This window comes from Phragmites australis, chromosome 7 (genome assembly GCF_958298935.1).
Source record: "Phragmites australis chromosome 7, lpPhrAust1.1, whole genome shotgun sequence".
NCBI lineage: Eukaryota > Viridiplantae > Streptophyta > Magnoliopsida > Poales > Poaceae > Phragmites > Phragmites australis.
Window position 1 is genome coordinate 16,651,428 of NC_084927.1, and position 25,455 is coordinate 16,676,882.

The window sequence follows — 25,455 nt, forward strand, 5'->3', positions numbered from 1 at the left end:
ATCCACCTTGTTAAACTCCTTGAGGCTCAATGCACTAAACAACACACTTGCGGCTTGTGCGTTGCGGTAGAGGTTTTGCTCTTGTTTGGGAATGAGCTCTATGTCTTTATCTGGTAGTTCAAAACCTATACACACAGTCTTTCAAATACTTGGGTGAAGATATATTAGATGCAATTTCATTTTGTGCCTCGATATGGCATAATGTGTGCTATCAAAATATGGAGCACGCCTGGACGGCACAGAAATGTAAGAATTAGATGCATTTAATTTATCATAATTAAAACCGATCTCAACTCCTTTGTTCTAGTTGTTGCCCGATGTATCATCCTTAAGACTTTTCAGGCTTCAGACTCTTCTCCCTGGATGTCGACATCTTCAAATTCTCCAAGCGGTGAAGCCTTGTAGGAAATTAAGCTCTGATAGCAATTGAATTTATGAGATATTTCCTAGAGGAGGGGGTGAATAGGCATTCCTAAAAATTAAAAACTTTGCAACAGATTAACAAAATCCGGAACTTTCGGGTACCAGAACTTTTGGTACCCGAACTTCCCAATTCAACTCGGACTGTTCGGCTAAATAGAACAAAATTGAAACGAACAATGCCTAGGTACTTCTAGTTGAATCTAGTTGCTACCACATGTTCCAAAGTAAGTGTAGAGTATTTTCCACCTTTCACCTGCAGCCACAAACTCAAAAACACATAAATCGGGGTAAATTACCCAAAAGTCAACTAGAACAACAAAGAAAACAAAGGAGACAAGAATTTGTTTCCTGAAGTTTGGATCCAACGATCCTACATCTCTATTGAAGTGCTTACAAAGAGTCGGGTCACTTTCAACCCTATTCCTCACCAAGAACCACGAAGATCAAGCTTGGGCTTACTCAAAGTCATCTTTCCTTGCGGAGGAGAGGATGAACCTTCACAAATGTCCCATGACATTCCACAAGCTTGGGTGCTCACGCGGGTGATGCCTAGCCGTCTAGAAGCTCAAAGCTCCAAGAGTAATGAACATGAAATCGATCGGCTTGACAACAAACTCGAGTGCTCAAAGGTTTGAATGGAGCTCACTAGCACTCAATCATTCAACCCAACTCTCAAAACCTTGCAAGATTTAATGCCTATGGGAGTGAGAGAGCTATTTAATGGCTACAAATGCTTTTTCTTTGTGGTTGCTCAGCAGAAAATGAAGGGAGGGGTGAGGGGGTATTTATACCTAACCCCCCAAAACTAGCCGTTATATAGCTTTTCTGCACTAACCCAGAACTTCCGGGTTCAACCCAGAACTTTTGGGTTAGCTCGAGACTTAGTATCCGAGGACCCCTGCTCGGAAAGAATCCGGAGGTTCCGGCACCTGGAACTTTCAGGCCAGCCTAGAACTTCCAGGTTAAGTACTGAGGTCCTAACCGAGTACCCCATCATAGACTCGATCCGAAGGTTTCGGCTTCCTAGAACTTTCGGGTTGGTTTAAAAAGCAAACCGAGCACCCTTGCTCGGAGCTCCACCCAGAGGTTCCGGCTACCCAGAACTTCTAGTTACACAGAGCAACTTTGAAAACTCAGTGTTCGTGGTATGATTTATATCTCTCATCTTTTGGATAAAATGATACTTTGAGCACTAAGACATCCTCAAGAAAATCTAAATGCATCCTCTTGATAGAACGGCGTACCTATACTCAAATTTAAAAATAAAATCAATTAAAACTATTGAGTACCCACGTGCCACATATTTGTTCCTTTTGAGGGATGCCAACGTTGTTTAACATCTTTAACGGGGCTAAAACCTGTTCATAATCTTATTAAACTCATTAGTCTCTTAATCATTTGTCATCAATTATCCAAAACCCACATAGGGGGGCCTAGATACACTTTCGAGTCTTCTAATCATCATCTCCATCCTTAGCGAGTTTGTACTATGTCTCTTTATCTAAAAGTAGCAAGATTGAGTACTCATCCTCTCCATCCTGAGTGAGGTTATACTCCGGTCCAAAAATCCTAACACTATTTCAAGAGGGTTTGATAGATGCATAAGGGTGGTAACTAAGGATAAAATCGTAGGGCTATAGTTTGTGCATAAAGCTAAATTTATATGCAAAGTGAATTAAGTTGTAACACACAATTTAAAGCATTTGAACGAAAGCCAGGTTTGATCAATATTAAGGAGTTTGTTGGCCCTAAGGGAAGCTATTTATTCCCCGCAATTCCCATCTTTTAAACTGATCAACACCCAGTTCCAACAAGTTCAACAATACTCATTCAATTTTCTCCAAAACACAGGTACATAGCCCCACTCACACTATTAGACCTAGTCCAAAGATATCTTATGCCTCATGTATCACTCTCTAGATCAAGTGGCTGATGCACATAGTTACAACATTTATGGCATAACAAACATACATCGTATAGATTGGGGCATAAGTTTTGCATGATTACAAAGTTCTTCAAACCTTATGGTATTTTACAACCATGGTTGATCGGGCAACTCAAAAGAACAACAGAACTACAAAATCAACCCAAAGCCACATGCATCTTGGGTGAGGACGTGACTACTACGACTATACTTCATCCTTGTCTCCAACATCAGCGAAGTCGGCTTCCAACTCATCGTCCAAACAACAGTAAAAATGAGTATGACATGTACTCAACAAGTCATAAAACTACTTTAAGGAATTGATAGATGCATAAATGATATCACAAGGGTTAAGGCTTTACGGCATAGTTTAGGCATAAAGCAATTTTTATGTAGGTGATTAATTGTATCATCTAATTGGTAACCTTGAAACTGTTTAACAGGTTATCAATCTATAATTGAGGGTTTTGGTCCTGGTAGGGGCTATTTTGCACTTTGCAGTCCCTAACAAAGAGACTGGTGTACACTAAGTACCACCCAAGTCTAGGCATTCCAAGCCAGCAATTCCATCACACGACCATCTATCCCACACACTCACCCAACAAGGATATTCACGCCCTAAGTCTAACCAAAGTAAGGTGAAATCTTTTCATGGACATGGCTATTCAAATATATTTACACTTTCCAGAAGTGTTACATTGTACCCACATGATATGCTCAGCTACTAACCATTGCATGCGAAGGAGTGATTCATATCGAGATGTTTCATTCATTCTCCCTTGTCAGACTCCTACCGTGAGACACCTCAAGTGCTATTGGCTTTCATATAGATTGTCATTTTGATATGGACCACTAGCCTCCGCAGAGCACCTGGTCCCGTAAGCCAGCACCTGGTCCCATAAGCCCCACATAGAGCACTTTCTAGCCCCTTGGGTCCTAGCTGCTCTCAGCTGTACTATTAAGGGTAAGCCCGTGGTCTCATAAACTAGCACCTGGTCCCGTAAGCCCCACATAGGGCACTTGCTAGCCCCTTGGGTCCTAGTTACTCTCATTTACACAATTAGGGGTAAGCCCTACCCATATAGTACGTGTAGTTCATGGGGTGGCTTATCATGATGACGCAATGATTCGGTCCTTATATGGCCAAGGCAAGCATCTTCATCGGCAACGAGTATCACGTAGGTGACTTGATCCCTAAGAGTGTCCTCCTTGAGGTCTACTCTACTTGACCCCAACAAAGCAGTTTTCACTTGTTTTGCACACTACCCACCATTTCCCACACATTCACCAAGTACTCCACATTCATCACCATTTGCACGGTAAAAATATATTAATTGATGTTTATCGATTGCACCATCTCTAAAGAGGTGTGTTCAACCTAAGCATGCTACTTGGCATGGCATCATATGGCACTAATATAGTTAATGATATGTTATCCTAGGGCGACATGGAATCATGATATTGACATACAAGGAATGCCATTTGATAGATAGGGTTTAACTATTGCAAGCCGTTCAAAAGTATAGGTATATATCACATGAGATGACAAGTCAGATTTTAAGTTGGTCATTTTAGTTTATTAGAACTTGGGTTCAAAATGGTCAAGGAGATAGGAAAAAATGAATTCGGGTTCTCTTATAGCTCCTCCTTGTAATCTGGGTCCTTCAGGTCCTCCACAAAGTCTTCGGTTTCTGCAAAACAAGACTTATGACTAAAGACGACCTAAGCTATGGAAGAATCAAATAACACCAACTAGAAAATCAAATAGGTCCTGAAAGCTACTATACTAGGGCAGAAATATAGATCTTGAATTAAGATCAAATTACGTGAAAGAATCACTGGAATCAGAGTTCGAACAACAAAAAATACAGCCTTCAGATAATTGGTCTGGGCTTAAATTGAGAAAAGATAAGGGAGAGAATATTCTTGGAATATTTCTCATATTTTAAATTAATCTCAAAAGGTCTACTCTACATGACCCGTGCGTGATGAATTTTGAATGAAACTCCTTTCCATAATCATAGATCCACTTCTCTTTTAAATTTCACAAGTAAAATGTGACTTCATTCCTTACAGATGGCTCATCGATCAGAGTTGTCTTTGTTTTGAAATGGGAAGCGTACCCCACTTCAGGATCTCACCAATACTAGTATCGTTTCCATATATGCTAGCTTGGTTGCCAATGTTAGCATAAGGCCATGCAGAGAAGGATCCCATGATTGTGCTCTATTCTCTTTTCTCAATCTCTTTCAAAATACCGCAAAGGAGGATCCCCAGATTGTGCTATCTTCCCTTCTCTAATTCTCTTTCCAAAATCATACCCCACAATCTCCATCTATTTTGCTATTTACCAATTCCGGCAAGAATATATCTATGTGCAAAAGCTTGAGGGTGCCTTGGCGAGAACAATTCCTAATCTCTACGTCAAAAATACCAGAATTTTCACATCCAGTGCATGCAACAGATGGAAAAGAAAATGAAAATGAGTAATAAGAGTGGGTTTTGTTACCCTTTCCTTGATTAGTGTTAGTTTCCGATTTTAGTGGTATAAATTAGTTTGTTTCCTGTTTCATACACATCGTGCACTCTATTAGCCACCATTTGTTGTGTGAGAGCTGTATAGCATCCATGACGGTAGAGTAGCCTCCTCCAAGAAGATTGAGGTTGGGCATGAACTCTAGCCTCCCATTGGAACTCCTCGAGTCCATGGGAAGTCATGCCTTTGGCCACGATGCAACCTCCTACCGATCTATTTGTGCCCCGTGGTGCGACTTTGTGCCATTTGCGATCTTCATACCACTCCTTCTGCTTTCATTTGGCCCTGACTTGGACATCATCACCTTCTACAATGTCTCAGAGAGAAGGCATTATCCTTGTTGCTCCCGGACATGCGCATTAAGGTGCCATGTCGAGCTCCCATCGACCGACGAGCACATTACAACGGTGTCCTCCTCGACACGCATGTCTAAAGTGGATGGGCAGTGGGTGCTCCATCATGACGATGACTATGGTAACGCGGTTGGTGCAAGTACCATCACACTAGACAAGATGATGCAAATGTTCTTCAATGAGATTGTGCTCTCCACGATGTCTGATGCCGACGGTTGAGAGTGCATGGCCATGGCGGTGCTCATGAGGTCCACGGAGTTCATGCTCTATGGACTCTGTCATAAACTGCAAAGAGAGCTTCTTGGCAATTGACTGCATCAGAGAGATCAACATTGCCACCGATGAAATCCCGACCATGAAGCTAATGCAATCACTGTCGCCACTTGCGCAGCTCAGCCATCATAGCTACCTGGAATTAAATGGTGAGTTGCATATGGTCGGCGCTATGGTGGATATGTTCCATAGGGCACACGCTTTACCTGTAGCAGCGTGACATATAAGCGCAATATCCTGCATCGGATGCCAGAGTGGGGCAGGATGAACGACGTCAATGACCTGACACTATTCATGTTGAAGCATTTTAGTGTCAACTTCAGTGGATTAAGCGTCTCCAAATACAAGAGGAACAACATCTACTTCTATGAGCCTTTGTATGGGGATCAGTACGGTTTGGCCCATCGTTTGGAGATCATTGACATTACTACAGGCATATCGAAAGTGCCAACTTTCCACAAGAAGATGCAGGGTTCCAAGGCTCTAGATTGGATCCGATCGAATCTCTGGGAGTGAGGTACATGAATGTTGTTTGAAGATTTATATAGTAGGGCTAGTTGTTCGAATGTGTTTGGTTCATGGCCGCAAGTGGTGACAAGGTATTGCTACCTGTCACACGATTCCTTCAACTAGTGGTGCTATTTTCATTTGTTGTAATGAGATATTTGATTATCTTATACTTCATAAGTTGTGTTATTACACAACTTGATTTGCTCTTAAGACATGGCCGCAAGTGGTGACAGAGTATTACTACCTGTCACATGATTCCTTTAATTAGTGGTGCTATTTGCATTTGTTGTAATGAGATATTTGATTATCTTATACTTCATAAGTTGTGTTATTACACAATTTGATTTGCTCTCAAAATATGCATCATCATATTCAGTTACTTAATTTATGTTAATTCAGAATATAACATGTGTCCACATAATTCATAAATCATAGATGTACAATAACTCATACGTGTCGCACGTGCACGATTACTATTACACCAAAAAAAACAATCGGATATGAAGATACCGATAGGTCATGTTTGTAGGCCAATGTTTGAGATGAATGAATGTAACAAGATCTGAGCATGGGCCAGGCCAAAGAAAAAACCAGTTGTTTTGGGGCCTAAAATGGCAGGGTAGCAGCAGGGCTGGGCTGGGCTGCCTGATTAGTTTTACAGTTAAAATTTAATAAAAGAAATATTTCGGACAGGGCTCGGCCTAGGTCCGGTTTGATTCGGGTTGTCCATTACTGCCCATGCCCAGTCCAAAGCACCGTCTGGGGCGGTCCGCCGGGCTTCCCCCCCCCCCCCCCCCCCCCCAGGTCCAAAGCAATGGATTGACGTTGCCTCGGCCAGCAGCTTAAGAAAAGAAAAGACACGTATGTGCCAAGCCCAACCTTCCTTGTTGCTCGCTCGCGAAAAGAAAAGACGTCCGCAGCCAGAGTCACATGGGCCCCACACGTGCTTCGCCCGGCCGGCCGAGTTGACTAGTCGCCCAATCCCAATCCCACCCCGCAGACAGACACCACATCCGAGGCCAGATCCCATCCCCATCGCCGTTCGAAAAATTTCAAATCCCCCTCTCCCTCTCTCTGTGTCTCTCTCCTCCTCTTCTCCCCAACGTCTCTCTCTCCTCGCTCTTTCTCCTCGCTCTCTCTCCGCCCGCGGCCTCTGCAGCCATGAGGTCGCTCTTCTCGCGGAACGCGCGCCACCCCACCACGCCCCTGCCCCCCTCCTTCTCCGGCGGCGGCGGCGGCGGCGAGACCCCGCCGCGGCGCCGCACCCCCAAGGAGAACGTTGACCCCGTTTCCTACTCCTCCCCGGCGCACCACCATCACTCCGCCAACGACCACGCCGCCTCCCCCTTCCGCTCCCCGTCCCCCGCCGCCAAGCCGCTCTCCGCCCGCAACCGCCTCCCCCCGCGGCCGCCGTCCTTGAACCCGCTCAAGCGGAAGCTCGACGTCTCCTCCGCGGCGGCGGCGGGCCCGGCGCACGACGCCGCATCCGCACCCGACTCCGGCGTCCAGGTACGGCTAGGGTTTCGTGGTGTTGTTAGGGATTCGGTGGTGGGTCGATAGATCTAGGCTTGACGCGGGGTGGTTCTGCTGGTTTTGCCGTTTTGGTCGCAGGTGGTAGTGAGGATACGGCCGCCGTGCCGGATGGAGGAGGAGGAGGCGGGAGAGGATGGGCAGGAGACTGAGGCCTGCGTGCGCAAGACAGCCGTCAACTCGGTCGCGATCCAGGGACAGGACTTCACGTTCGATGCGGTCGCCGACGCGATCTCCACGCAGGTGAGGTTGGGTGAAATTTCGGGGCGGTTTTGGGGGTAATTTCTGCGCGCTCGGAGTTTCTGTGGCCTCGGTATGGATTACATGTTAGCTCAATTTTTGAGGGATTTCAGTGAGCAGCGCAGGGATTTAAATGCTTGCGGTAAATGGTTTGATGTCCGTCTGGAGTAAGATTTGAGAGAGTTGATACCGGAGTGGTGTTATTAGCTTAGTTTTCAGGCGATGTATGTATCTGCGGGTTGATATAACCTGGATTTTTTTCTCTCCATTTGATGGTTTTAGCATGGTCGTAGTTTTCAGAGGAAGCCTGGTTTTAGTGCAAGTAGGTAATGTTAATTGTCACTGTAGTGCATATTTCCATCGTATTTGCACTTTTACTTAGCAGTTAGATTGATTGTGAGTTTGCTAAACATACAGTTTTGTGTACTTTTGCTGGATTTTGTTACTGGTAGATCATAGTTGTTACTTGATTCCGTTTACTAAGTTTATTAACTTTCTCTTTATCTTTGGTTAGTTTCATTATACAGTTCTTCTAATTTATTGTTTGACTGTGCATTAATTGTTTGGTGTGTCTATATGTGTTTAATTTGTATGGACTGTTATAGGACGATATCTTCAACCTTGTTGGGCTGCCACTTGTTGAAAATTGCTTATCGGGTTTCAACAGCTCGATATTTGCCTACGGACAGGTGTTTTTTATCTTCAGTTTAACATTTAAATCATGCTATGTCTGGTTCCTGGAAACAAATTGATTGATACTCTCCCATTCTTATTATCTCATCTTAAAAGACTGGCAGTGGAAAAACCTACACTATGTGGGGCCCTTTGTCTGCGCTGTCAGAAGATTCAATAAGCAGCGAGAGGGGGCTGACACCTCGCGTATTTGAGCAGTTATTCTCCCGCATTAAAGAAGTAATGTGATGGATTTTTCTGAACTTCCTTTCTGTTAAGAATTTTTCTTAGTCGAAGCTGAAACTTGCTGTCCCATTTGCAGGAACAAGTTAAACATGCGGATACAGAGCTAACTTACAGCTGCATCTGCTCTTTTCTAGAGGCAATTTCTACCCTTAGTACCTAGAACATGTCATAGCCATTCTTGTTTGCCACATGAAATGTGATCCCATTTTATTATAATGTGCAGATCTACAATGAACAGATAACTGATTTGCTAGATCCATCGCAGAAGAATCTTCAGGTGAAAAAGCAAATGGCAAAGTTTAGTTGCATAGTACCATAGCCTCTGCTCATTGTGCTAATATATAACCTATTCCTTTGCAGATTAGAGAGGATGTCAGAACTGCTTGTGTTTATGTTGAATCATTGACAAAACAGTTCGTTTTCACTATGAAGGATGTAACTCAGTTGTTGGTGAAGGTGTGTGTATCTCGGTATTGACATCTAAAAGATTTACTAACATGTATTCAGTCTCATCTATTTGTGCTGATGATATTGATTCTATTTTCCAACAGTGCTATTTGGTAATTATCACTCTGATACGATTCTCAACTATGCATATGATGATTTAATTACTGAACTGGTAGATACTAGATAATACTGTTTCTAGTCATTCTGTCAATTATGTTGAGAGGCTGAAATTTACCTGAGTTTTAACTGTCTTTGAACATAACCATCTTGGAAGATTTTTATGACAATTCTTGATTTACACAAACCGCATAATTCTTGGCTCTCCACAATTTGATCACAGCATGTCAAATTTCTTCAAGATCAATATATTCTAGTAATCCATACAGATACATCCTATTTTTTTCTTCTTAATAATTTTGTGTTGAACTCATTTATTAAAAACGATGCAGGGCCTAGCAAATCGGAGGACTGGGGCAACAAGTGTGAATGCAGATAGCTCACGCTCGCATTGTGTTTTTACATGTGCCATAAAATGTGAATCAAAGGTATTTTTTTTAGTTGGTCTTGCATTACTTTATAGTTTTACTAGTCATGCTAACCCCAACCTTCAACTTTTCTGAGCATGCACATGTTAATTAGAAAAATATAATTGTAATTGTGAGTGCAATTATTTTATGTGTAATAAGTGTTCTTGTCCTTTTGGTAATGATGCTCTGTCTTTTCGCCTTTCTTTGTGCTGATTGTTCTTTAGTTTGGATCATTGCTTCACCTCCAACCTATTTCTATTTTGTTCCATTTTTGCAAAAGCATATGCCAAACAGAGATGCTTGTGTGGACTGATTCAGTAATAGCTTTGACACACACTTGGAACAGTAACTCTGCGAACCATTTCATGCATTTTTGCATTTGATTGCTTATATGTACCTTGCTATAACTGAATCACCTTTAGGCTTTAGCCTTTACATTCTGTGAAAACATAATTCTGAAAGGTGTGGTAATAAAACTACTGTGCTGAATCCTTGCAATCTCTTCTGCTCCAATGAACAAGATGAATCATCATGAGATGCAATATTTTATCATACAGTCCTTTGCTATTTTTATCCTCAGTGGTTAGTTGCTGCTTTTTTAATCATGCAATATTTGGGTTTAAAAGATTTTTAGCTGGTTGTGTTCAATACTGATAGAAACAAGTTGCTTGTTAAAAACAGAAATTTCTTTCTTTGCTTATATGAATAGGATGAATATGCTTCTGCAGTCTTTTCATGTTGGTTTCAGTTTAGATGTATCTATTAGTTATTTACTTTTTTGCGATTGTTCTATAGAACCCAGAGGATGGCTCAAGCAGCACAAGATCAAGCAGGATAAACTTGGTAGATCTTGCTGGATCAGAGCGGCAAAAACTAACACATGCAGCTGGGGATCGACTAAAAGAAGCTGGAAATATAAATCGCTCACTTTCACAGCTTGGGTAAAGTTCTGTGTATACTTTATACTAAAAGCTAAATATTCAAGGATTTATGTCAGATCTTTACTATTTTTTCCAAACATCTGCTAATAGCTGAACTCAGTTAAAGGACTACTGAACTAATGATACAAGTGGTTTTACTGCACCGTTTGATGTACTGAAATTAGAGCTTCATAGCACTTCTCAAGTTACTGAATGATGGCATAAGCTGGTGAACATAAGTTATGGTTATATCCAATGAATGTTTCCTGGAGCTGAAATATTGTCATGCCAGATTGCACATTGCTATCATCAGTTATGTTCCATATATAATGGTTTCCATCATTTGATATTAGAGGAATTATCTCTTGATATTAAAATTTGCATGATGAGCTTCAATGCTAGAGTTTTGTTTGGTTAATCTGTTTATTGCTAGTTGTGTTTTCATTAGTTCTGTAGCCATTCTCACCGTCGCTTATGAAATAAAACCTGTATTTTGTGTAGCATTATATATTTATATTGTTGCTGACTAAGCATGAAGAATTTTGATTGTTCTCGTTCTTGATGTTTTATTATTTGCGTTTTCGTTATGAATATATGTATATATTATTTATATTATATTAGCTGAACTGCTACATACTATTCTCTATGTATGTTCCATATTATATACCATTTTAGCTCTTGACACAATAATTAAGATGTCTGACCAAATTTAACCTTCAATAAGATGTCTAATGTCTTGGGACAATAGAAAGCAAAATATGATGTTGCAGTCAAGCGAAGGGAAGGGTATTAGTAGAATTTGCGCAATTATATGTATATTCGAGGCAAAGTGAGGATGCGGGGAGCCCCTTTCCCCTCCCCACATAAGGTGACTTGTACAAAATTTCTCCATACTAATCCATATGTTACCGGATAGTGGGATCACAATAAACAAAGTGCGGTGGGGGTGGTTTGAGAAAAGTGACTTATGGAGCGACTCGTCTTCCGTTATTTTTTCCATTTACTTGATGTAACTTTATAGTAATTGGATTGGATATAGCTGTGAAATGAAGGTTCTGATATAACTATGTTTTTGGTACTGCAGAAATTTGATTAATATACTGGCCGAAATATCACAATCTGGAAAACAAAGGCACCATGTGCCATATCGTGATTCCAAGTTGACATTTCTATTACAAGAATCCCTAGGAGGCAATGCAAAGCTTGCAATGATTTGCGCTGTTTCGCCATCACAAAGGTACTATCTGAGTTGAACAGCAATTCATTTCTTCTCTTGCCATTTAGCGTTGGTTCCTCACTACACTTACTTTGGTGTTATACAGCTGTAAGAGTGAAACATTAAGCACTCTTAGATTTGCTCAACGTGCTAAAGCTATAAAAAACAATGCTATTGTTAATGAAGAAAAAGTCGAAGATGTAAATGCTCTGCGCGAGCAAATCAGGCAGTTGAAGGTATGATTGAGTTGTCATATGACAACCAAGTTTCTCTATAATGTTTCTTCTGACTCAAGTTTCATCAACAATGTTTCATTTTCCATATCCTATACTGCAGGACGAACTTCACCGAATGAAGTCTAATGGGAGTTTAGAAGGAAACAATGGCAGTTTTTCCACTGGATGGAATGCTAGGCGCAGTTTGCACCTGCTTAAAATGAGCTTGGGTCGTCCTTCAACATTCCAAACTATCAAAGAAGATAGTGACGAGGAAATGGAAATTGATGAAAATGACGTTGAGAAGCCGTACAATCATGAAAATATGGTAATGTCTCCTACTGGAGGTAAAGAATATAAAGGCTTATTGCAAGCTTCAACGGAGATACGTACTGGCCCTTCACATGTTGACGCTCTTGATGGGGATAAGAATTTGGTATCCACAAAAAGGTCCTGCTCCGTTGCTAACAAATTTAGCAGTGGTACTGACGGTGGAGATGGCAGATGCAAGTTGAACCTTGCCGCCAGTATACAGAGGGGACTTCAAGTTATTGAAAGCCATCAAAACAATGGTGCATGGAGGAGAGCATCGGTTGGGTTAAATGCTAGAATCATGGATGTTCAGCCTTGCAAGGTTGATGTAGCAATTCAGACAGATCCTGAAGAATCTGAAGCCAGAGATAATCCTCTAGCTCTAATTCCTAGTTGTCTGCATGAAGCTTCCGCAAATGAGAGTAGGGATCCCAATTCTTGCAGGGATCTACAATTAGTGCCAGCTGATGGGGCAGTACCATCTGATGAACAAAAACAGCAACATGTTCTGAAAGTAGGTTCAAGTTCCATGTGCGAATCTATGCATCAGTTAAACTGCATGCTTATTGATGCATATCTTTTTGTCTATATAGGCTGTGGAGAAGGTCCTGGCTGGAGCTATCAGGCGAGAGATGGCACGCGATGAACAGTGTGTGAAGCAAGCTGCAGAGATTCAACAACTAAATCGTCTGGTGGGTGCTTTCTCTCTATGCATAAAACAAGTAACTATATGTTCTTCTGTGTTAATCATTCTACTTTTGCAGGTGCAACAGTATAAGCATGAACGTGAATGCAATGCTGTAATTGCACAAACACTTGAAGGAAAAATTGCTAGGCTTGAAAGTCTTATGGATGGAACTTTACCAACTGAAGAATTCATGAATGAAGAGTATCTATCACTTGTGAATGAGCACAAGGTGATCTGAATTTTCCATTCCCACTATCCTTATATTAACTTTTTTTTTTATAAGTCAACATTTACTCATCAGCTATTGCCTTCAACTAACAAATGCAGATCCTCAAAATGAAATATGAAAACCATCCTGAACTTTTACGTGTTGAAATTGAGCTAAAGAGACTCCAGGAGGAATTGGGCATAGTTAGGAATTGTGTTGATGAGAAAGAAGTTCTACAGGAGGAGATACAGGATCTGAAAAACCACATGCATTATATGCTTTCATCATCCTCATCAATTCGTAGACTCCGGTTTCCGCTGCGATTGTCTCAGGGAACTACTTCACCTGGAACGAAAGATAAAGATGTTGATACTAATGTTGGGGACGCTCCTGATTGGACTGAAGCTGAGAGTAAATGGATTACACTCACAGAAGAGCTTAGAGTTGAACTCGAAGCAAATAAATCACTTGTTGGAAGGTTGCAGTCAGAATTGGATTCTGAGAAGAAATGCTCAGACGAACTCAAGGAGGTAATACAAACAGCAATGCAGGCACATGCAAGAATCCTGGATCAGTATGCTGAACTTCAAGAGAAGCATATTAGCTTGCTTGCTTTGCATAGGAGGATACGTGAAGATGTTGACGATGTAAAGATGAGAGCAGCAAAAGCTGGTGTCAAGGGTGCTGAATTACGGTTCATCAACTCCCTTTCTGCTGAAATTTCAGTTCTTAGAGCTGGAAATGAAGGCCTGCAGGGTCAGCTAAGGGATACTGCTGAAGCTGTTCAAGCAGCTGGTGAATTACTTGTACGATTGAAGGACGCAGAGGAAGCCGAAAAACTAGCCAAGGTATGGCTTTCCCACATTGCTCAGACCTTACATTTGAACAGACAAAAGAGTAGGATGCTCATACAGTGGTTCATTGTATTTTGTTAGCCAAGCATGTGAAATGTTGTAGTAGTATAGGATTAGATTTTACAGTTCTAATAAAACAAAGCTGTTTTCTGCATTTGTTGCAGAGACGGGCCTTGTTGGCGGAGCAAGAGACGGAGAAAGCCTACCAGGAGATTGACAACTTGAAAAAGAATTATGACCAGGAAATCGTTGCTCTAAACCAGCGTCTTTCAGAGTTATCTCAGCACACTGACGCTGTACAGCCAGCAGAACCTATCGATCTCGAGCCTGCTAGGTATGACACAGCCGGGAGCCCCGGTGACCAGCAGTGGCGGGAGGAGGAATTCAGCACCTTACAACAAGGCAGGTCCTTTGAGGTCTCCAAGAGCACGGACCTCAACTCGTGGTTTTACGGGTACGACAAATGTAACATTTGAGGATGCACTGCTTAATCTGTCCAGTCCTATTTTGTACCATTGAAAGGTGGTTGTAGTAGTATGTTGTAAGAAGGGACCCCTGAAGATGTGTCTCCTCACCGTCTTGTGAGGTGCACGCAGATTCTTCGGATCATCGAAAAAGCTGTATGCTGTCCTGTAAATCTAGATGGACATTTGTTACGTTACAAGAGCGGCGGCGATGTTATGTTACTGTATCTTGCAAGTAAAGCTCAAGTTGTTCGTCATGCCAATGTGTGTGTGTAGCCTTAGTTATGGCTGGCAGCGTCTAGCCAGGTATCTCCTGCGTCTCCCTTTTTGTTTGTGGTGCAGCACTGGAACTGTTATCTGGTCCTGGTAGCATGTGATGAATGAACTTGTTTGATAAATTGTCCTAACGGCTCGAATATAAATATTTTCTAAAGCTTAATGGCTTTTTTTGAAATAATACTGCAAATTTACTATAGTTGGTAAAAGATTTGAAGTTCCTGCACCGTCTCACAAACACCACAGCAGCAGCAAACCGGATCACGCGCTCGGTTGCTGGTTGCGCCATGTGCTAATCACGTCTGAATCATGATCGAGATGCAATGGCGCCTGGGGTTGGGGCCGTGTGAACAGGGCCGGTAGCTAGCGCTGCAGAGGGCGGTGTTTGTGCGCACAGTTATGGCCGGCCGGCCCCCTAACCTTGCCGGCAGACAGCAGACGGTGGAGGCCGTGACGGATCAGAGCCAGTGAATAGGGACGACTCTTTTTTTTCTTCCTTCTTATCATATTTTTCTTCTCTTCTTTTTACTCTTCTATACTGAAAAATTGAAGTGGGGCTTGGATGCTCCGAGATGCGCTCGGGATAGGGGGCTTGAGCCGCCTCTCCCCCTCCCCCGGTGGATCCGCCGCGGAGGTCCTTGCTAGACTCGACATGAAGCTGACGTCGTCCACTTCTCTTAAAAACCGTGCAAGCCGTTTGCACGTTCTCCAAAAAATAGAAGAAATTGATGCCGTGTTAAATAGAAATGTGAGAACTTGGTTGTAGTGGGTGATGGCGGATATATATCTTTGTTGAGGTGTCAGTTTAAGCAGAGATGCAGGTTTAATCTGTGTGTGGGGAAAAAAGTGCAAAATGCAAAGTGAGTTCTAAAACACGGGTTACGGGAGCAGGGGATTCATCAAATACTAATTCGATTGGCCACCTGTGCAAACTGCAAAGACCTGACATGGACAAAGAAGCACGCATGTGTAAAGTGGTCTGAAGAAACTGGGAGCAGATCTCGTTCCGTATTATTATTGTTCTTTCATGCATCTTAGCTGTCGTCTTTGTTAGCTTGTGGTTTGTTTGGACGTCGCTGTACGAGATATCTCGATCGGCACGCAGATGCAGGGGAGGGGACAGCCATCGATCCAGTTCCAACTCCCTTCCCTTCCTTTCCCAGCGGATCGATGGAAGGGCCGGCACTGTGTGCACATACATGCACAGCACAGCACAGATCGGGTTAATGAGACACGCCAACCAACTAATCAAGCCGGAGATGAGAGATCTCCCTTCGGTCCAACAGGCCGGAATGTAGTATAGAGTAGCCCCCAGAATCGACGTGCTGGCAGCTCTGAGATTAGAGTTCAGAGGTGAAAAATATGAGGCTTTTACAATTATGCATGTATATATTATCGCCAGACCTAATTACTGGGAATGAAATCGGGTGTGATTTTGCCGTCTGAAATGATGATTGTGCATGTTTATCTGACAAGTACGTACTAGGAGCCGGCAAGGGCTGACCTGACCACATGGAGGATTTTATGCCAAAGGCAATGCTGAGCTCTTGTGGATGTACCTGCCACTTCATTAAGAATCTTATCTTATGTTGATGATCAATTATAAACCTACAAAACATCAGCTCAAGATTTCTTTTTCTTTCCAAAAGGGACGGCAAGAGGATTGCCGATCTTATTAGAAGGAATAAAATGGAAGAGAAAACAAAAGGTCTCGGGATGTGTCCGACACTTAACAAAGTGAGAGCAACTCCCATTCTACACAGCGGCTACATCCGGTCTTAAGAAACAAAAATGAACGCTAAACGGTGCTTATCAACCTCCTCTTTAATCCGGTAAGCCAACCATGTCGCTGAAAGTTGAATGTTTTTTAAGGTTCTCCGGTTTCTTTCTTTCCAAATATTCCACCAAAAATAGATGACTATGCCGTCAAAAACTTGTAGTAGTTGTTGTTCGATCTTCTTTCGTGCCTGATGCCACTATCTCTTAATTGTCATGTGCTCTCCCAGATCCAGCAAGTTTTGGAGGTTTAGCCATGTGGTGATTTCCTTCCACAATTCTTTCGTAGAGGAGCAACTTTTGCACAGATGGATTGAGGTCTCATTTTCTGCTTTGCATAGCCTACATGTTGGATCATGGGGTCATCCCCTCTTCACAAGATTATTGGCTGTTAAAATTTTCCTGTACAGCAACAGCCATGCAAAAAAAATTGCATTTAGGCTCCATCTTTACCTTCCATATTGGCATCATTTCAGGCCTCCGTATACTTCCTTCAAACTAGGTTGTATGCACATCACAAGATTTCCTCTGAAAAATAAAAAAGAACATCAGCCGATCGATGTTATAAGACAAAAGGATTTGGGATGCTTGAAAGCTACATTTGGCACTGCATGTATATGTACGCACCATTGACGACTGACGAGAAATAAATAATGAATAATTATATATATTTAATAAATAAGGTATATCCTAAGAATGGATACTTACTGAACACGTGTCCTTAACCTGATACAATAGGTTTCACAAACTTCTTGGGGGTAAAGAAGGTATGTGCCGATATTTCAGATAGTTTCATCGTGTTTTATACAGAAATCTGAAATAAAAGAGTCTCCTATATATTTGGAAGTAATACAATTTTAGAAGTTTACTCTCGAAATTTCCATGTGTGGTACAACTCCTCTTCCCCAACTATATAAGGAGAGGGAGTGAGTATGTCAAGGGAGGCACGAACTGAAAAATCAGAGATCCCGAGCTAGAAATCTCAAGACAGATCGAATTCTCAGTGAGGAGCCGGACACGCAATACATAGTAAGCCTAGTCGGATAGGAGCAGAGACAACCCATTAAGATCCACAACTGACTCATACCACAATGAGATTCATCAGACAAGGGCTTCAAGATTTAGATAACGAGAGAATAGTCGAGATCCTTAGGATTAGATCTACATACATCCCCCATTGTAATTGTTTTTTTTCTAGAGATTAATCAAGGTGAAACATGATGTGGGGCTATTATTCTAAGGAAGGTCAGAACCTGCATAAAATCTCATGTCTCTTTCTTCTATACACATAGTTGAGGAACAAGTATCCCTACTTCTTACAAATATTTGCATAATTGACTTTACCAATCATCAATAGTTGGTACCATCCATGAGGATGCGACAAGACATATCTTCATCAACTAGGCGTATCAATCCTTCGGCAATGGGTTACTTCGACAACGGGTTCTACTATGACTTCAGACCCAACATCTACATGAAGCTCGACAAGTTAGCGGAAGTTCCTAGACGAGATGGCGATTTTTTATTAACAAGTCTTAGGGTTTGCTGGTCAAGATGATTACTCACGTAATCATATGGCTTGTGAATTGGAAGACCCGACCACGACTTTGGCCTCAATATAGAGAAGGATATTCTGGAGGATGAACTTCGCTTCTCAGAATTCCATGCATTTACAGATGGAGAAGACATGGAGGATTACGAGACCAATGTGCTCTCTATGATTCTCCAGGAGATCAGGCAGATGCTAGCCCTCAGCATGAAAGTCCCATCACAAAAAGTGATGATATTGCTCCACGAAGGGTTTCGAGTCCATCAAAAACTCCCCTCATCGGCTCACGATAGCAATGGAGATCAACATCATGGGAATCAACAGGTGTTGCCTCGTCATTTAATAGTTTGCCTCTAGTACGGCTCAATACCTCTGATACTCTAGAAGGGACGCATTGGTTGGAAGACATCACTAGGATTGTTACCAACGTGCAACAATGGGTAGAAGCATCAACCTCGGCAAGATCTACTACTCGAACGAGTAGCACATGTCGACACAGTTTAAATTTAGCTTCCCATAGTCCGAGGTGAGAGTCTAGACCAACCTATGAGAAGGCACATGCTCGTGGTCAACGGATACGTAATATCAATTTTCCTATTTTTTAAAATTAAATTAAATCTAGGGAATATATTAGGAATATGGCTCCCCTTTTCTTTTTCCTGATTTAATTTCCCGATCAATATTCTGGAGGCCATAACTTAGTCATTTCAACTCCAATTTTGGTGATTCTTTCACCTAAATCCATATAAAATCATAATCTACTTCCATGTCATGTTTGGTAGTTGTTAGGGTTCATTTGGTGTTATTTGATTCTTCATTAGTATAGATCCGCTTATTGCTGTAAAGTGCACTTTGCAAAAGAAGATGAGTTTGCAGAGAAACCTAATGACCCGGCTTGCGAGGAAGGACAAAAGGACCTTGAAGAAGCGAAGTCATAATTCCTTGACCATGTTGGACCTGAGTTTCATAAACTAAAACATCAAACTTAGGACATGATATAATATTGCATGCCTTATACTATCCTTGATTAAAATACTTGTGTTAGATATAACCTAATTTACCATGCCATGCCTTGAATACTTATTTACCATATTACATAATAGACCTAGTTTACTTCCATCATTAGCTATAATAAAGATGGGTGATACATTGCCAACTAATATACTTAGGAAGGTTACTCTCTAGTCGGAGATGTTCACACATGATCAATGCAAAATGAGTGGAATGAAGGGTGGTGCTTAATGGCGTGTGTACGAAAAAGATGGGATGGTGTGGTGAAAATTATGAAAACCCATTTTGGCGGGGGTGAGTAAGGTCGAGGCTGCCTTATGAATGATTCTACTTTTGTGGTATTCATCGCTATTAAAGATGCTTTCCCCAGCCATATAAGGATTGAATCATTGTGCCGTCATGCTAAGACACCCTAGTGCAACCACGTGTCTCTGATTATAGTAAAGGGCTTGGATCTAACATTTTATGACCTAACTAGATAACTACCTAGAGGATTGAGAGCAATGGGAGACCAGGAGAGACTCAAGTGATATATGTGGTGATTGGGGTATAGTTGGAGACTACTATGTGATGAAATTAAAGTCATGATCCCATGGAGTATTCTGTAGGTGGGGGTCTGGTGAAGAAGGCTTGGTGTTGAGACTTGTTATTTTTGTTCCACCACTTGTAATGGTTGGAGGCTGAGTATATCATGTGAGTAAAGTTATACACCTATGTAGAGTATTAATCTATTCAAATAGTTGTGTCCGAGATATGGACATACGAAGCTTGGCCACACCTTGGTTAGACTTGGAGCATGAGTAATCCTTGATGCGTGAGTGTGTGGGTTGTGACACCATGTTTTGGTAAATGGCGGTTGTGGGTCATAGTCTGGTTGAATCCTATATGTCTACCAACCTAAGAGATGGGAACTATGGAGAATGGAATAACTTCTCCCAAGGCCCAATTCCTTAATTATGACTTAAAATCTTGGATTGGTAGTTACATGTTTCAACTAGATATAAGACTTAATGAACTACATCGAAACCTGCTTTAAGTTCAAAGCTCTGCCATATAGCCTTAAACCTTATTAACCTCTTAAGCATCTATCAACTTCTTGAGTAGCATTAGAGCTTGTTGAGTATCTTTCGTACTTACTCTCGCTTGATGATCAAATAAGGAGCCTGTATTCAGCTTCGCTGAAGATGGAGATGATGTGTAGTAGTTTGAGGTTACTTTCGCACCCAAGTTGCATGTGGCATTAGACCGTTAATTAGTTTCCACTATCTTTTGATTGGCCGGTTGGCCATGAATGTAATAAATCCTATGGATTAAGATATTTGTAATGGCAGATCTTTAAGCTATAATATTAATCGAAGAATGACTATGATGTTATTGTGTTGTAATCTATGCGTATCAGTTACTGATTCAGGAATTGATACATGAGGCATAGGGGAACCCAGGATCTTGGTCCAACTAAGTGCTTTTTTTCGCATTTCCTATTCTCCAGCCGCTAAAAATAGGAGATTTTACATCAACTGCATTTTTTGCCGCCAGCAGGGTTTTGGGGTCTAGGATGTGCTCCATGTGCTTAGGGGATGCCCGGATCTGGCAACAGGGACATCATTGGAAACATAGTAGGTGGGTGGGGAGGAAGAGTGAGTCATGCCAGCGTGTCATTGAAGAACTATGTTGTGGGAAGGCCTGGCTCTTGAGGAAGAAGAAACGGGCGAGCCATTGGATGAAGATTGTGGGGATCAGTTCGTCGACTGTAAAAACAAGAAGATGTGGCTAGAAACTAACTTATATTTTATACAGTAGAGATACATATTTATTTACTTATGATACCAGTGAACAAATCACTACTGCAGAATATCTCATGAGTGTCGGTTCAAAACCCGTCACATGACGGGTTTTGAACCGACACTAATTACTCGACACTGATAGTCAGTGACTATCAGTGTTGGGTATGAAACCGGCACTGAAAATCATTATCTGTCGGTTCTATCCACGAATTGGCACTGATAATGAACTATCAGTGGCATTTCCTTGTTAGAAACCGGCACTGATACTGATTATCAGTGTCTGTTCTAAAATAAAACCGGCACTAATAGATATTCGGCAGCCAAAAAATTTGCACAATCCAAAATACATCACATGCACATGCATCCATTCTTTTAATGTTTAAGTCACGATAAACACTTAATACATTAATTCAAACTACAAGCATTTCTAAAATTACATTAAATACCATTACATGAATAGTTAATATCTAAATTTTCAACTCCAAATATTACATCGAAATGATTCAGTGCATAAATGGGTGCACTAGCTCTTGCTTCAAATGGAAGTTCCATTGAACTTCCATAAATACGAAACTGTTACTATTACACAGAAACTTAAGGTGTGACTGGTACTTTCCTTCCTGAACCTTCCTGCATTGAGGACCAAGTAATATGTACCCCCACTATTGGGCAAGAAGACGTAAGATTGAAGTCAAGCTACGATCCATCTGCAACCGAGTGTTTCAGTAAAAATCCTACAGACAAAGAGCAATAATATAGAGAAAAAATTAATATTATTGAAATAATCCTAGCTACAAACTACAGGTTTATGTCACAAACTGTTTCAGCTGTATGTAACCGCGATAGCCTAGGAGTCATTGCAAGCACATCCTCATTCTACTCAAGCGCGTTCAATTTGAAATACCTATAGTCCAGAAACATATATCCAAGTTGCAGGTTAACTAATTGTAGAAGCGCATAGACAACAGATCTTTCAGCTATAAGTCATTGGTCTGCTTCGTAGCCATTGTAGATGAGGAAGCATCTACATCAATCGGCATGTTAGTTTCTGAATTTGTTAACTACAAGCTACAATATTAACTGACCTTTTTATAATTTATAGCAAAGGAATTTTCACCTCTGAGCATTCAGATGTACCTATGACAAGTCATAGGTATGTCTTCATGCCCAGAGTAAAAACACCAATAATATATCAATCGACACATGTGGATAATCTCATAATTATATCAAATCATCGATTGCAGAACAAAGAAGTACCAAACTAGTTACTCACTGGGAAGAGGTGGTAGCATCTAAAACACAGATATAACGATACACATCTAATATCATGATATACACATCTAATAATAAGCCAACATATTTTGAACTAAAATACATATATAATTTCAGGACCTAAATTGGCAAACTAAAATTTGCTAACTACAATTTGCTAACTATAATTTACTAATTACAATTTGCTAAATACAATTTGCTAACTTGAATTTGAGAACTAACCCAGTGTTTCGTGGCCCTTCCGGGTAGGAAGGGGATACGCTGTTGAGGATTTGGAGGCTGAGAGTACGAGAGTGGTCATCTAGACCTGGGTGGCCGGATAGGATGGAGCGGCCGCCTCCATATTGCCTAAATCTACGTCCTCCACCTCTAGTACCGCTCATGCTTGCCATGGGGACGTCTAGGAGGCGACGAGGAGGCGGCGGTGGGCTGACTCATGACGAGGACGAGGAGGCGGCAGCGGGCCGACGCACGACGAGGATGAGGAGGCGACAGTTGGTGTGCGATGAGAAGGAGGAGGCAACTGGCCGACGCACGACGAGGACGAGGAGGCGATGAGCCGACGCGTGACGAGAAGGCTACAGACGGGGAGGAGGCGGCGGTCGAGGAGAAGGAGTGGTGTCAGGCTCAATGGAGTACATGAGGAAAGCGGCTAAGTACTAGGTATACATATAACAGAGACATCAGTGCCGGTTCTAGTTCTACTGGCACTGATACTTCAGTACCGGTTCTAGCCAAGAACTGATACTAATAGTGACTATCAGTACCGATTCTTAAACTCTCACGCGCGAGCATTAATTGAGGCACCAAGAACCGGCACTGATAGACACTATCAGTATCGATTTGTGACTGGAACCGACACTGAAGTATCAGTGCCGGTTCTTAGCGCCTCAATCATGGTTCACGCGTGGGAGTTTAAGAAATGGTACTAATATATTAATAGTACCGATTACGTTAGAACCGATCCTGATGAGATGCTACTTATGACATATTTTGTAGTAGTGAATATATATAGTTATAGGATGAAAACTACCAAGCGACTTATAATAGAGTTACGGATTCGTCATCTTTTATTTTTAACTGGTTGAATGGTCGTGTATAGTTAAAAAAAGAAAAAAAAAAGAAAAGAAGAAACAACCAGCAAGTCGAGCTGCCACCATCATCACGCAACAAAGGCAATAGTTAAGGTGGTAGATGTCAGAACAATAGAGGTTAGACCGTACATTTACAGTGATAATGAGTAGTATAAAATTACTATATCAGAATATTTAAAAAAAATTATTATTGGAATGGAGAGACAACTTTTTTTATCAGAAAGGAGTAATATCCGAGGGCAGCCCCCTCTTCCCTCGCTCTCTTTATATTCTACCTGTCGCTCAAGAGAAGGTCTAGGTTTATTATTTATGGATAGTAGGGGAGAATTTTTTGGACAGGTTCTTATAGTACTTCAAGCTAGAAAATAGGCAACATGAGACTTTTGCCTCAGCCCATTGTCAAAAGATCTTTTTTTCTAGGATGCTTGCTTGAATCAGGGTATATCTTTATCTCCAAGAAAGATTCCTAGACGTATAAAAACTATCTGTAGATATTAGGATATCTGGTAAATAGAAAAATTTATCTTAAAAATAATAAAAAAGGACTTTAAAAACCTTACAACGATCCCTCTATATATATGGAGCCAGAAAACCTTATGGAAAACAAGCTATTAGAAGTTAATATAACTCCATTGACGTTATTAAGCATGCAGAAGCCCTGCACCTTCGAACCCTCTGCAACTTAAATCTATATTAACTACTCTCCTCGACTATGTATGAGGAAGTCCTTCCTACTAAGTTTATATCTATCTATGCTAGCCAGTCACCCCTTGTAAACAGTCTTAGAGCGCAATACAAGATCAACAAGATATATAGTTATTATCCAAAAGGGATCTGAATCTGTATAAAAACCTTATGTATATTGTGTGTTTCATCTTTACAAAATATTTCCTACTATTCGTACAAATTCATAAAATCAGCTGTTCACCCATAGGCAATATACAGGGACCATATCGTACGTAGCCCCTTGCTCATGTTGCTACATTATTGCACATCCATCTACCCGTGCTGTGTGATGACGTACGGTATGCACCCAGTGGCGGAAGCAGAGGAAGCAAGTAGGGGAAGCTGCTCTTATCTTCCTCCGGCTCTCTCACCTCATTACACTCTTCTTTTATTGTAAAAAGTGAGTGACTTGGGAGGCTCTCAAATGCGCCGTAGAGGCAGGGGGCTTGAGCCCTGCCTCCACAGTAGATCTGCCACTGTATGCAGATACTACTCCAGTATCTTCCACCACACCTAGCTATGAGGGAAGGACCAAAGATTTACTGGCTGACGGAGAATGCGCATTGACCCAGGGCGCGCGAGACCATGGCAGAAGCTAGAAAACGAGCCCGGCCGGCCGGCCGGCCCCGGCCCCGGCCCCGATCAAGAGCACGCACAGTGCGGATAACAGTGCGCGTAACATGACATGCATCGCCGCAGGCAGCGAGAGGAGGAAGACGACGCTGTAACGGTCGTTAATGAAACCACTGTGCATGCATGCATGCAGCGTCCTGTGCTACTCCATCGATCTGATCCGCTATCTAGCTAGTAGTGTTAGTGCAGTACCCTAGCTAAGCTAGAAAGCAGCCGCCTCCGATCCATCCATCGCTATATATGCTATGCATGCTAGCGTGGACCATGATCGTTCGTACGCGTCCATCGTGTGAATTGAATTGACGAAGCACCGATCGGTCGATCAAAAGCTTTTGTTTGTTTGATTCGGTGACAAAATTAATTAGGAAAATTGCTTATATACCACTATTATTTTGGAGCCGGTTTGCAAACATACCACTTCAGCCTTTCGGATTACTCTTTTAGTGCAGCCTAGTTCCACCGTTTTGCCCTGTCTACCACTATGTATGCCACAGATTGAAAAGGAATGACACATCAGACTTGTATCCTCTCCACCGTTTTGCTCAACTAGTTGGTTCTTCTCCGGCGAGCGTCATCCCAGTCCTTGGCCCTCCGGCATGAGCACCTCACCGAGGGCTCCGCCTCCACTCGCGCACGGGCGCGGAGGGCTTTTGCCTTGTCGCTCGCACGGGCGCTCGGCCTTCATAAGCATCGACGGCGAGGCCTGAGAGGGCTGCTCCTAGCTCCACGGCCTTTATTTGGTAGCGCTGCCCCTCCGCCCAACATGGGAGTGCATC

At 42.0% G+C, this 25,455-nt stretch overlaps 1 protein-coding gene across 1 annotated transcript; it reads left to right on the forward strand.

The window, feature by feature from the left end:
• Positions 1-7,032: 7,032 nt before the first annotated feature.
• On the forward strand, positions 7,033-14,934 carry LOC133924038 (kinesin-like protein KIN-12A). Its single transcript, XM_062369406.1, has 16 exons — positions 7,033-7,528; positions 7,631-7,792; positions 8,395-8,478; positions 8,579-8,701; positions 8,784-8,843; positions 8,931-8,984; positions 9,068-9,163; positions 9,604-9,699; positions 10,477-10,622; positions 11,686-11,838; positions 11,924-12,053; positions 12,154-12,858; positions 12,938-13,036; positions 13,109-13,261; positions 13,360-14,088; positions 14,259-14,934. Exons 1-16 carry the CDS (start codon positions 7,181-7,183, stop codon positions 14,568-14,570), a joined length of 3,450 nt encoding a protein of 1,149 aa, XP_062225390.1. The 5' UTR covers positions 7,033-7,180; the 3' UTR covers positions 14,571-14,934.
• The last annotated feature ends 10,521 nt before the right edge of the window (positions 14,935-25,455 follow it).